Below are 14,225 nucleotides of genomic sequence, written 5' to 3'. Positions count from 1 at the left end.
TGAGGAAATGTAGGACGTCGGGGACGGAGGGAGGACTAGGAAGAAAACAGGCTGCCTTGAGATCTGTAAGTGCTGTCACAGTTAAGGGGAATTAGACATACTTGGTGGTAGAATCATGGCCAGTGGGTGGAGGATGCCAGGAGGCAGATTTGGGCACAAGATGAGTAATTGATGAATTTTTGTTCTTCCCTAAGTCCAAGATAAAACTCAGTTTGTTTGTATCCCTGCTAGAAGCCACTGAAACGTGACCCTGCCACCACCCCACCTCCCAACTTAAGATGAGTGGTATCCCCAGGGTTGGAGTAGAATGTGGCTGTCACCTCCTAGGATTTGGGGCACCAGATTTCAATGTAACGGGAGCCATAACAGCAGCCACCCACACGGCTCCGATGGAGCTGGTGGGCAGCCAGAAGTGCCAGATCTTTTTCCTATGCTGAGCTCGACTTCCACCATTAATTCACATGTCCTTTTTTTTTTTTTTTAACTTTTTAAAAAACTTTTTAAAAACTTTTTAAAAAGTTTTGCCTATATTCCTGACACACAGTATCCTATTAAGCCCCAGTTCTGTAGCCTACCCAAAAGTAAGTTCCTCTTAAAGAAATGTAGCTCTCGAGTGTCAGAGAAAGTGGTATTTATTGTTTTCTAAAATCCTAGGGAGGCATTCGTTGCCTTTTTTGTGTGAAGTTGAGTTCACAGATGGGGTACACTCTAAGAGTGACCTTTACATTTCTGAAGTCAGGTGTGCTGACACCTTCTCTGTTTGATTTTTCTTTTATTCTGATCGTTAGACGTCTCCTTGACTGAGAGCCTCCACAACGGCTGTTCCTGATAAGATTGGACATGTCATTGTGTCATTGGACACATTTTCATTTACTGGCAGTCTCAAAGGGAAGCTCCTTCAGGATTCCCGGGAGATGCCCTACATTTGGGCCTCCTTCCCCTATTACAACCTCTTGGTGTGATGTCATGAAGTTGACTCAGACAAGGTAGCCTCTGATGAATGGTAATGTCCAGGTTCCCCTTCGCATTTCTGTCCCAAGGAAGATACACGGATTAGCCCGGCTCGTCACTGGAGGGCCAGGTTTACCATCGGATTATCTAGCATTCTCTCCCTTCTCTGCTTTCCCCCAGTAGCATTGTAGGAGGAGAGAACACTTAATTCTGGTCGAATGTCAGCTTGGATAAACATAGGAACAAACTATAAAGGACTGGTGATGTTCTCCTGGGTGAAAAAGATAGTCTCCAATACAGAGTAAGCGTGAGTCAGCAACCGTAGGCTACATGGTGTCTCAGGGCTGGTCTTCAACATGTTAAGGGTAGTTGATGATGACAACAGGCTATGTAAAAATATCAAAGTTAGAACATTGACCCCAAGCCTGAAGTCGTTAGATCCATAAGAAATTTGTAGCATAGTCAGGTTTTTTCATAGCATGGGTGTCCAGGTTAAAATAAGATCTAATTGACCCCATGTAACCTATCTGAATGTCTGTTTCCTAAAAAAAAAAAAAAAAAAAAAAAAAAAGGAGGTGGTGGTACCTACTTCAGAGCGGGCAGGAGGCTGAAATGAATTCCCTGCACCTAGCCCAGATTTGTGCACAGAGGAGGTAATGCCAAGTGAAGCATTCATGTCTCGGGACACCAGCACCTTGACCTTTGAACGTATGAACTTGAAGGACCAAGGAGACCCCATGTGTTTCAAATTGCCAAAATGATCACTGTCCTGCCCCAGAATACTTCTGCTGCATCTATATCGTATTTCAAGAAGTTTCCCTTTTGTCCCCTTGGCCAGACACTGGAATGTCTGTCCCATTTGAATCTGGGCTTTAAAAAAGAGTGGGAGCTAGCAGCCAACTGGGTGTATGTCGCATCCCTAAATATAAAGCTTTCCTTGGTGCTTGGTGGTCGGCGCAGGACTCTTGCTGCTGTCTCTTACCCGTCCCTAGACTTGGGGGAGACTCACAGGGTGCAAGCCCTGGGATGGGTTCCCGAGCACTGCCCACAAATCAGGTCCTGGGTTTTGACATTGCTGGTAGCTCTCGGGCAAATGCTGAATTTGCTCAGAGGTCCTGGCAGCTGGTAGCTGACTGATGTTTATGCTTTTGCTCGAGTACCCACAGTTCCCGGGACATGGGAAACAACTCAGCTGGGTGTTTGCACCCAGCCAAGGAAGTGTCCTCACAGACCCAGCTCCTGTCTGCCGCTTCACGCAGAGAGAATGTGGGTGTGCGCTGCACCACCGCCCCCCTAGCACCTGGGGGCTCCCTGTGCGTGACGCCCGCCCATGGGGCCTGGTGCTCTCGGAGGCCCCGAGTTTGATGGGGAATGTCCAGGGTGGGGGAGCCCACTGGCAACAGCTCTGGCTGATTGTTGGCGGGCTTAGCCATCCTTGGGACGGCATGTGCTGGCGTGAGGCTGGGTGGAAACCAGCAGCCACACGGAACCATTGTTACCGAAGGAGCAGCTTTGCAATGTACAAAAAGCAACCCCAAGACTTCAGATGCAAATGCGTATTTGTGTATTTTGTTTTCCAAATGTACAGATCTTGTCCTTGACTTACCACCTTTTTCTTGTATTTCCAGTATTATGAATTAATAAAAACAATTGTTTTGTAGGCATTTGTATTTCTTACAACTGAAGATGGATATTTGTGACGGAAGGTAATGAGAATTTCACGTTCTTCTTTCCCTGTCAGTTGCCAGACACTAAAATTCCTGGTTTCAATCTAATGAGCATGTATTTCTGGAAACAGTATTAAATCTAAACAAAGGATGGTTGTTGAAAGTAGCACCCTGCATGACACTCTGCTCTGGACATCTGTTTTTAACTCAGTCTTGATTGGGAGAAGCTGAGGTTGAAGAAACTTCATTTCATGTTTTGATTTTATTAGCAAAGGTACAGTTATCTTTCTGGTAAAGACCTGAGAAATGTTACAGGGAGAATGTGAGACACGCTTCATTCAGGAAGGCAGCTCGGGCCTAATTTAGGTCCACTTCCAAGCCCCTTAGTACCTACAGATGATTCATTTTCTCTCTGGGAGGCTTTGTGCTAGAAGACAGGGGCGTCTGCCTGTGAGTCAGCACGTCTTGTGTGGCAGGACCATCTCAGTGGCTGGAAGGATCTGAAATGGCTCGGGAAGGGAGGAGATATGCCAAGCCACTTGTCCCTGAGCTACCTCCTCCAAATCCCGACTTTTCTGTGACTTAGGGGAGAACCTGCAGCCAATGAACTGGTAGAAACAGTCACAACTTATTCCCGTTCTCCTAATCCCCTCTTTCCTCCTAGCAGCTCCCCCAAGGAGGGTCTTCAGAAGCCTCTGTGAGGGGGCCCCCCCATGTGGTTGGGGGCAGTGAGACAGGAGCCCATGAGACGATGGGGACCCGTATGGGCTGCGCAGACCCCAGTTGCCACTGAGGTTTTAGAAGGAGGGAGGAGTGCAGGCCCTGCCCTACCCACTTGGTCCCAGTTGAAAAACACGTGTTGGAGGCTTAGAGCAGAATAAGGGGAGGAGGGGGGCTGTCTTCCTGTCAAAGCCAGCCAGACAGGCAGAGAGCTGTTGGAGGTTTTCAAGTAGAAGGCATGTGGCTCGAGCAGCATCTGCAAAGACAGTACCAGTGCAAGGACAGGAAGGCTGGAAGAGGCTAGGGTTCTTCGTCTGGATGGAAGGGAGATTTGTGAGCACGGCGGTGAAGATCCTGGGGATAGAAGAACATTTAGAAACAAGACACATGTTGAAATCTGGACTGCCCGAACCTGTTGAAAACCTGTTCAGGGCTCCTAGAATTGGAGAAGTTTTGTAATTTAGCTCCTTCTCTTACTCGGAGGAGGAAGGAGCCCCTTCTCTAGCCCAGCTGCAGGCCTTGCTTAAGCACCCCCAGAAATGAGCTCCCCATGTTGTGAGACAGCCTTCTCACATGGGGGGGTGATGCTAGAGTGACATTACCCGCCCGTCTCCCAGGTCCAGGCTGCCCTCTGCAGCAGCGGAAACTTGTCTCTCGCCCCTGAGCACTAATCTCTTTTCCCAACAAGTATTTCTCAAGCATCTGTTAGGCGATGGGCTCTGTGCTGGTCAAAAAAGGCAAGGCCCTCTCCCCCCAGGAGCTCTCAGTCCAGTGCTCTCCACAGTAGGAATTGGCTGTCTTCATTGTTTTCTTCTCCCAACACGATACCCCCTGTTAGTTTTGGGTGAAATCGGTTGAGGGGCACAACCTGCCTTAAATCCCTGGCATTCTCATCAGGCCTGCTGGTGGCCTTCCCCACCTCTCTCAGGAGAGGGTCTCCTACTACCGGACACTTCTGGGTGCGTCAGGGTGGGTCTGGCCATTAGTAGCTGTGGATCTTTTGACAGACTGGATGGATCCGGTTAGCCTTCTTCCTAGGTGTCCTGACTGAAACCATCAGTGGTGGGCGGTTCCCAAGGCATGCCCTCCTTCCCACTGAGCTAGGTGACATTGGCCATCAGATGGAGACCCTAAAGCCTAGAGGGAAAGAAAGGGGTCTCTCTAGGGGCCACACTGAATAGTCATGCAGGCTTTCAGCATTCTTTTTTCATTTGTATTTACACTATTCTTTGGAAATGTTCTTTTTTGACGTATTCATGAGATTGTTCCATCCGTGTGGATGGAACCTCCTTAGCCTATCTCCTCAGGTGTTCCCCGAGTCCCATTCACCTGCTCTGCCTCTAGTGGGGACCCTAAATCAGGTTTCCTTGAAGCCCATCTTGGTAGGAGAGCAAGTGGCTGGTGTCTCCTCTCCCCACGGGCTCTCTGGGCCTCCAGATGAACAAACAGATGGTGAGTATTGCTGGACGTATCTCCAGACTCGGAGTGATCGTTGAGAAGTTCTAGCAGGGAATACCTAGTAACTTCAGGAAAGTTGGGGGGCCCCTCACATAGGGAAGGCTACCTTCTTGGGCAGCTTCAGGACGGAGCATAGCATAGCACAGCAGACAGGAAGGGGAACCCTGCGCTGGCCAACCTGATTAGTCAGAGACATGGGGGTGACTCACATCTTGGGAATTTCATGAGCTACCATGGAAACAGCACTTTTTCTCCACTTCCCCTGGGGCTGCCAAGGAAGAATGCTCTTAAAATCTGTGTCTCCCCACTCTGCAAGCCTTCATTCGTGCTGCTTGTAGTTGGCCCCTCTGCAGTGTGTTTCTCCACCTGGCAGGGATCCCTGGCCCAGGTCTGGTGGCCAGGCTCCTAGGCAGATGGGAGAGTTCATGGTTGAACAGAGAGAAGGGAGCGGCCAGAGGATTTGCAGTATAACTAAGCTAGAGATGGTGTCTTTGGTAGAAACAGGGTGTTTGGAGGGCAGTGAGCCTAAGGGGAAGGGAACTCAAGTCTAACGTCCAGTCCATGGGTTTCTAGCAGGTGTCAGGCACACTGGGAGGCAGACAGATCATTCCCTATACATCAGAAGCTTCAGGAAGGTAAACAGATTTAGGAATCTTAAAAAGTGACTGTTACTAAGTAATTTAGAACTCACAAGAGTTTTAAAATTTTAAGAATCCTTTTCTGTTTTCCCCACCTTTCTAGTCAGGGATTTAGTTAAAAAGCTCTCCGAAAGGTCTCACGTCTTTACTAGAAAGATACGGAGGATGCCCGTGGATCTAAGAATATAATTTTTCTCATGTTTCCTCTTAGTGATATGAGCCTGACCTTTCTTGACCAGCCAAAACCTTGGCCAACATTAGACCTCTAGCTTCATGGTATTTGTATTAATGTGTATTATTTTAAACATGACAAAGTTCTCTTTTAATTGTGAATCTACAGTGGTACATTTATCTTTACTATTTGAGTTACATCCTAAAATTATCTTTATTATGATTCATGATGTCTTTTTAATGGCTAATCTAAGAAAGAAGACAGGTGTTCCCCATCTTGGCTGTTTCAGGCTGTCCTTGGCTCTTGTGACTTTGCTGATATGTTTTTCTCTTGACAGGTTAACCTGCCCTCTTAACTCGGCAGTGGTTCTAGCATCCTATGCAGTACAATGTAAGTCACCAAGGGAGCGTTTCATGGGACAGACTGTTCTGAGCGATGTATTAAGAAAGTCACTGGCCTTTCCCGTTTGACCAGGTCACTTCCCCTCTTCCCAGGAATCCTGTTGGGCAAGCTTCTCTCTGGTTGTCGGGATACTCCCACTTTTCCCCCTGACTGACACACACTCTGCTGGCACTGGGATGTTGGTTAGGGAAGGTGTGGATGAGTCCATTCGACAGAAGTCACCTATCATACAACGCATTAAGCAGACCCTTGCCCACATATCAGATCTCATCACAAACCCCAGTGGGGCAAATATTTCTACCGTTCGCCTTTTACAGACATGGAAAACGAGTCCTGTGGTTAAGGATCTGCTGGAGGCCACTCATGCTACTTTCTTAGGATCTAAGGAATTTATTTTTGGAGTTTATTTTGGACCCAGAGTTCCTGGGTCGCTCGTCGGTCTGTAGCATCATTGTACTATAGAAACATAATGTGAACCACATGTGTCCTTTTAAGTGTCTAGTACCCAGGGGCGCCTGGGTGGCTCAGTGGGTTAAAGCCTCTGCCTTTGGCTCAAGTCATGGTCCCAGGGTCCTGGGATCGAGCCCCGCATCAGGCCCTCTGCTTCTCTTCCTCTCTCTCTGCCTGCCTCTCTGCCTACCTGTGATCTCTGTTCTGTCAAATTAAGTGTCTAGTACCCAGTATTAAAAAGGAAAACTAAATAGGTGAGATTAGCTTTAATATTTTAACTACTCCAGTCTGTCCCACATATTATCATTTCCATATATAAGCAATGTAAAAATTAACAAGTTATTTTACATTTTGTTTTCCTATGAAGTCTTTGAAAACCAGCACATCTCAGTTTAGACCAGCCATGTTTCAAGGGCTCAGTGGCCATATATTGCCAGTGGCTGCCACGTTGGGTAGAAAACCCATATGGAATTTCCCATCAAGGCTTGCTTAAGCTTAAGAATCACTCATTCAGCAAAACTTTGCTGAGAATATATACCCCGTCAGGCACCATGGTAGATGCTGGCTGTGCACAGTGGAGAGAGTACCTAGCCAGAAGGAAGGCAAAGTATTGCTTCCCAGTTAGCCGCATGGTGTCAGGCAGACTTCCATGGGGGCCCAGGACTTAGGAAGGCCCCCTCCCTTTCTGTGCGCTGCGCACCGTCTTGGCCCGTTAGCCCTCTTGGCTGACTGTGTGGTAGGGAACGAAAAGGACAAGACAGGTCTCAGAGCAGGTGCTGGCTGAATGACTCACTCTACTTTGGTCTCAGAGGCAAAGTAGCAAGAGAAGGCCTTTAAGTCTGTCCGCACCCCTGGGTTCAAGGAACAGGTATAGGAGAGGTGAAGAGCGAGGTGGCTGGGCCTGCACTGTCTGCCCTCCTGCGTGATACCAGGAAGTGGAAGATGGACTTTTTTAACAGTGACCCCCCTCACTAGTGAGGGGAGACCTAGTATCGGTCTCCCCAGAGAGCCTGCATCTCCTCCCCGGTGGAAAACTGAGAAGTGGCATGATGGTGGGTCTGGGTAGTTTGGAAAGTTCCCCTCTCCCTCCAGTGCAGCTGGAAGTGACCCAGCCACAGCCGACCTGTCTCCCTGCTGGTCTCTAGACCTCATGGCCTCCATCTCTGCCAGGATGGTCGGCTGAACAAACCAGCTTTGCCACATCCCAGAGGGAGTCTGGTGTCCGTGGCTACGGCTTCCGCTTTGAGGGCTGGGAACACTTTTGGAAAGGACGTAGCTTTGCATGCAGCCAGACTCGATCTAAAACCTGGCTTCTCCACTTGCCACTTAATGTGGAAATGGAGCAATTCCTTGAATTTCCATTTGTTCATCTGTAAAACAGAGGTGAGGACAGTGACTACGATAACTCAGAATTGGCTGTGTGAGTCAAACCACACGTGTGAGGCAGTCTCCCAACTGGAAACTCCGCAGTTGGACCCTTGCTGGTAACTGAGTCGACCAGAGCACACCTGACCATGTTATCTGGGTTTTGGCTCTTTGCCTCATACGTGCAGGACCCTGAGCCTCCCTAGGCCTCAGCTTCTTCATCGGTCAAGTGGGGATAACACTGTTTACTTCATGGGGTCACAGGGAGGAGGGGATGCGTTATTATGTGGAAAGCTCTCAGAATCGTGCCAGGTGTAAGGCGAGCGTTAACTCTCACTCTGTTTTCATGTGGGCGCAGAAACAAGCTTTCTAAAGAACGGCCTGTTGTAAACAATCAACTCTACTTAGAGTGAAATGTAAGACCCGAATGAGAAGATCCTACTCTAAGCTTCAGTGGTCAGGTTCCCCTCTGCAAACGAATGCCAGACCGGGGACTCAAAGAATTTACGAGCACCCAAAAATTACAAACTAGTGTCCGTGGGAGCCCTGGCCTCACTAGCGTGGTCATAAAAAGACGGGTTGTCAGGCAAGCATTTTTAAGTATAAGCCCTTTATTCCTCTGCTCTCAGGAAGTACCTACGTATTTTCCCCCATACTTCTGTGCTCGCGTTCCTGTAAGGTGAATTCTTGGAGAGGATACTGTGGGATATCTGAATTGTATCCACTACATCTCACCAGATCGTCCCCACCGTGTGGCTGAGGGAGATAGGAGCAAACCAAGAGCGCACTTTCTTACTTGATGAAAAGAAATGTAGGCACATAACCTGCAAAGACTGTAGGTTGCCGGTGGCTTCAAGTATCGATGAGGCTCGAAGAATGAAATTTTTAAAAATCTGTATTTACTCTGTAATGTCCATTGACCTCTGTCACACCCAGGTTCTGCACCCGCCTCAGGGTGAATGGACCGACAAAGCACGGTCTCTCTGCAGGGCAAGGGTCTCCTGCCCGGTGGGGAGACACGGTGGGCCAGCCGATGCTGACAGTGAGGGCGGGCACAGGGGGTGCCCTCCATCCTGCGTGGGGGAGGAGTGAGTGAATCCAGAAAAGCTTCTTAGTCGTGACCCCTGAGAGAAACCTCCAAGGTCAAATGGGAGATGGATAAATAACATGCAAGGGGTTTATGTAAGGGACTTGCCGAACAGAACAGTTTAGCAGCTTGAAATGCTGCACGTTTGAGTGCCTAGAATATACTCTCTTTCCTGCACAATATAAAACATTAGCCAGAAGAATGCATGGAACTTAAGACAATGTATTTCCCACATAAACACTCATTTCCTTTTCTTCCTGCTATAATTAGCTTTTGCGTGTGGTGCTTCTCCACAAATAGGAAAGTGTATTACTCTGGAGGTTAGGGTATGTGGTATAGTAAGTAGAGGAAGAGTATGGACCGTGGTCAGGGTGTAGGCTCTAAGTTACCAGCTGAGCAAAGCGGGCAGGTCCCTTCTTTGAGTCTCCCTTCCCTTAACTATTTCATGGGGATGAATGCAATGTCTGTCACTGGGTGGTCATGAGCATCTAATGGGTCCATGGCTTTGAAACCATCATGGGACGCTCCCTATGCGCTCCCAGTGTTTGCAGATGACTGTTTGACTCTGTTTCCCTCTAGTGGTTAGCATAGCACTTTGCGCAGAGCAGCGGACTCCTGTTTCTAGGGAAAACCACCCTACTGGGAGGTTCCTTCGTTCCTTTGTTCAGATGTTTTTCAGTGACTTGACTGAAGACAGTCTTGCTATTCATGTTCGCATAAGGGCCCAGGGGTTGGAACTTGTCAGCTAATATGGATGACCCACTCAAGATCCAGGAGAATCTCTATGAGCTAATGAAACCAACCGAGTAAAATTCAGTAGGACTCTTCTGGGAGGCAAAGGAAAGTCTCTTGCAGAATCTGGCTGCCTTCTGGGGACATGACCACTGTCCTCAGCAGATGACTGGCCAGCACTAGCTTGATCCTGGCAGGCAGGCTGGTGGAGATGGTGAGAGCACTAGCTGGGGCACGGATCACCTGGGTTCTGGTCTTGACTGCCGAGAGTAGCTTCTGTGAAGTGAGAGAAGTTCCTTCTCTCAACCAGTTTCTTTCCTTTATCTGTTTGTGTGTTTCTTCCCTTTTAAAATGAATTTACACAAGGTAATTTTAAGGCTTTCTCAAGCTGTCTTCATTGGGGCTATGTCAGGGCATCCAAATTATTTCCTATAAACACACATACATACTTCACCACGTACAGACTTGCCTGTAAGCCACGCTTGTGCTTCCAAAGTCCAGCCTCAACATTTCTGTCCATAGCTTAGCTGCATTTGGCCGGCCTTAACAGCCTGTGGTCTCCCCTTGGCCGAGTCTGCCTGCATAGATCATTTGGCTTTCTGCCCTCTTCCCCTTCCAAAACTGAACTTTGTAGTAGCTTTTGTTTGGGTTAGTTCCAAGCACTGCATCTGTGAGCACCTGCTGTGTGCCATCCATAGATGCCAGGCCCCGCAGATGAGTCTGCCTCACTCCCAACCCCCAGGGAAGACTGTAAGGAGGAAACGGCCCCTCATTACAGTGTGGATCTCATAGGGCACCTGTTAACGTGTGATGGCAACTGAGGGGGAGCAGAGCCACACGGATGTAAAGAAAGACATGCTTGTGTCTCTCCTCTCATCTTTGTGATGAAATCCACCTGGGCAGCTCCCCAGCTCCTCTCCTTCCCTTCTGAGATTGGCCATGAAGCATCACTGCAGCTTCTCCCAGTCCCCATCCTTGTGACACAGAAGGAGCTGTGTGATTTAGAAATCTGTGTCGACTGGGTGCCATGAGACGTCAGTCCTCAGGAGCCCCCTGGCACTGAAGCCAGCTGCAGGAAGAATTCTTCGAAACCTTTGGAAAGATCAAGGTTAATATTTTTAAGAAAAAGATGAAAGCGTCTCCTTAAGAATAGGAAATACTGGGTAATTTGCCCGTCAGAACTAGAACTTGTTTTTCTCGTATTTTTATAAAGCAGGAAAACCTGAATCTTGGCGAAGGGAAGCAGGTGTCCTTGGGTCCCGCAGCCAGATCCTTGGCTGTTCCACCCAGGGTCTTTTTCCCAGTCTCAACAGTCCAGACACTCAGGTGGTTTGAATCCTCAGGGAAGCCATGCACACTTGTACAGGTTGGCGACTGAACCACTCTCAGGAATACCAGCGACACCATAAACATCAGCGAGTCGTGTTTGTAGAATGGCAGTTAAGGATCTTGAGGAGAGGTGTTGTTTGGACCAGGGATGCATCTGATAATCCCTCTAGAAGGCCCTCTTCCTCTTCCCTTTGCTGTTGCAGGTTCCCTGTGTTTCCCTGACTCCCCTAAGAAGGTTTCCTTCTTCCCAAGAGCTCTGCCTTCGGCCTTGCTGAGGCCCAGACCCATCAGCCCCACCCACGCCCATCCCTCATGCCATCCCCCACTCTCCCACTGTGCTTCCCAGCACATCCTGGTTCCATCTCTTCTACACTTTTCCAAATTCCAGGGAGCCGGTCAGGGTGCAGGGAGTAATCAGGTCAGCATGCCCTCTCTTCTGCCCACACCCATTGTTCTAGGGCAGGTTGGTCCAGTGTCGTCATCGCCCTGGGGTATTAGAGAGTCCGTCTGCCTAGTGTCTGGTGGAGGGAGTGGTATTTTTGAGTGGGCTCCCTTCTGTATAAATGTCCCGGCTAGGGTACAAACTGCTGTGCTTGCCAGTCTGTGGGTTTAGAACAGCACCTAGCTTACACTGTTGGAACGTCTGGCCTCAGGGAGAGAGCACTCAGCGGAAGCATGCGCGGTGGTCCCGAGCCCATCTAGGGTTCTGTTAAAAATGTGGAATCTGGAGCAAATGAGAAGCTCTATCGCACGTGATGGTAGAACCTCTCGGAAGAATGCTTCCAGGGCCTTTTTTGTGATGCTGCCAATGCTTGTGAAGACAGACCAAACTGAGAAGGTGATTTCCTCCTTATTCTCTCTTCATAGCTCATTTTGGAGACTATAATTCTTCCATCCATCATCCGGGCTATCTTTCCGATAGTCAGTTTATCCCAGATCAGAATGAGGACTTTTTAACGAAGGTGGAATCCCTCCATGAGCAGCACAGGTGAGAGGAGGGGTGGGGCGGCCTCCTTTGGGAACCCCAGTAGGGCATTTCAGACCCCGTGTTCCGGTAGGTTGGATGTGTTCACTTCCGTTTGCTTACGAGACCTCTTCTAAGCTGTCAGGGGGTTGTGAACCTTTGCGCTGTTACAATAGCAGATATATTTGGCATAACTAGCGTTTCTGTAAAGTGCAAAATCCAGTAAGAGTTTAGGGGGATTTACAGCGTTCCTTTTTTAGGATGTCGTCAAAATCCGTTAATTCCTAGGGGGAATGCCCTTTTTAAACCTGACTGCCCCACAAATTGACCTACCAGGCAAACCTTTGAACAGTTGACCGCACTTAATAAAACAGACGGCTCCTTCAGGCCCCACAGAACAGACAGGCAGATGGACGAATGCCACCAGGCTGTGTGAATCCCACGTCCTTTCTGGGTTCAGGTCACGAAAAGGCCTTCATTCCAGAAGGGAGCGCCCGTCTTCCGCGGCTGCCTCGGGCCAAGCCTGTGCTCCAGCAGTCGTGCGCCCTTCTGGCCCCCTCGTCCTTTGCCTCATTTTTTTCAAAGTTGCGGTGGCATCCGTTCAGTCCAGCTCAGATAAGGGCCCTCCTGACCGGGAAGGCCAGGTCTCGGGGGCCCTGCCATTCTTGGGAAGGCTGGAAGAACAAAGGCCAAACAACCAGCGTCCCTTCTAAAAGGTGCTGCCAATCCTCCCTCCCAGAATTGTTTCCCAGGCAGAAGCCAGCATCCTAAAATAGGACCGTGACGTTTGAGGGTTTGAGGCTGCCGGGAGGGTAGATCAAGGTGGAAAGACCTGAAGAGCGCCTATCAAGGAAGCAGCTCGGAACAAGGAAGGTGGGAATTTTAAAAGGTGGCTGTCTTCTGTATCTGAGGACTGAGAGCCTACTGAGAAAGAGGTACTTAGGAAAGGACTGAGCAGACTAGATGAAGTCGCCTTCAACGGACAAGAAAAAGACCTGTTTTAGGGTCAGACTGTTTAATAACATAAGGTATTTAATGACCTGACAGAAATGTTACCAACTTGGAGGGGATTTTTATTTTAAAAACTGGAGTTCTGTGCTCTACTGATTGGCAAACTCTGTATCTTCTCTCCTCTCCTGTAGTGGGCTAAAGCAGTCAGAGGCTGAATCTTGCTTTATCAACATAGCACGGACCCTCGACTTTTATGGCGTGGAGCTGCACAGTGGTAGGGTAGGTACCCTTGACCCAGTCTGGTTCAAAAACTAACTGGATTCCAGAAGTTTGAAAACTTCTTGAAACGGCCTTTTCCAGTATTTAAAAAAAAAAAAAAAAACACCACAGTCTTTTTCAACAATATTTGGAAAGTTTATAAAGTAATGTTGAGTTCGGTTGGTTATTTATCCGGTTGCTTTTTTCATGTTTCCTGTTTCCAGGGGATGGGGGGGTCATGGGGTTTAGAAGTGAGTAGTTTTTGTAAGATGATTTCATGTTATGGTTAAAGAAGCAGAAAGTGTGTATATCCATTTTCCAGGTGATACTTTAGTGAACCAAGGTTTTTACTGTTTCATCTCAGTGCTGCTCAGAATATCACGAACTGCTCAAATATGACAGTTTTTAAAAATCATAGTGGTATGATCATGCAAACCAGTAAATATTTTAAATTGATTGTGACCTTTTAAATAAAACTGACTGATATCCTTCATCTATTGAGCACTTTCTATCTGCCAGACACTGTGGCTTGCTTATTTCCCATAGTAATGCCATGAGGTGAGTATTATTACCCCCATTTTACAGATGGAGAAACTGATACTCAAGGACATCTCAAAGGTCACATAGCACAGAAGTAACAGCTTCCGTACGTGACCCCAGCACTGTCCAATTGGCATCTGACCTTTATATTTTTACCAGTAATTGGCCCCCATCATATCCAAAAGGAAGCAAATATTGGTTGAACACCTAATAGGTACTAGTCATTGCTCAAGATGCTTTTCATGAGACCCCAAGTTCTCATTTAAAGACTATAGCAACCTTGTGAAGTTGATATGCTAATCATCCCATTTTACAGTGAGAAAATGGAAGTTCAGAGAAGTTGAGTAAATGACCAAACTTTCATCTGTAGAATATTTTTGCAATTCATAGACACACTTTCATCTCTTTTGTATCCCTTCAATCCTGTAACTGTGTGATAGGCAAGTTATGACCTAAGTAAAAAAAGTAGGAAAAATATATGAGATCAACTTTGGGACTTGGCGGTTAATTTTTATTACATTTGCAAATAATAACTTCTCAT

General features: G+C 47.9%; 1 protein-coding gene across 4 annotated transcripts in view; it reads left to right on the top strand.

Moving 5' to 3' along the window:
- PTPN3 (protein tyrosine phosphatase non-receptor type 3) overlaps positions 1 to 14,225 on the top strand; it is a 109,511-nt gene that overhangs the window by 42,596 nt on the left and 52,690 nt on the right. For all 4 annotated transcript variants that reach the window (XM_080819539.1, XM_080819538.1, XM_080819540.1 and 1 more), the window contains exons 6-9: positions 2,613 to 2,657; positions 5,944 to 5,996; positions 11,839 to 11,959; positions 13,078 to 13,165. In XM_080819539.1, coding sequence (XP_080675665.1) covers positions 2,613 to 2,657; positions 5,944 to 5,996; positions 11,839 to 11,959; positions 13,078 to 13,165 — 307 coding nt within the window. The remainder of the gene's footprint in view (positions 1 to 2,612; positions 2,658 to 5,943; positions 5,997 to 11,838; positions 11,960 to 13,077; positions 13,166 to 14,225) is intronic.

The sequence above is a fragment of the Martes martes genome (assembly GCF_963455335.1).
Source record: "Martes martes genome assembly, chromosome: 12".
NCBI lineage: Eukaryota > Metazoa > Chordata > Mammalia > Carnivora > Mustelidae > Martes > Martes martes.
Note: the sequence above shows the minus strand (reverse complement) of the source record. Positions and strands in the feature narration are given on the sequence as shown.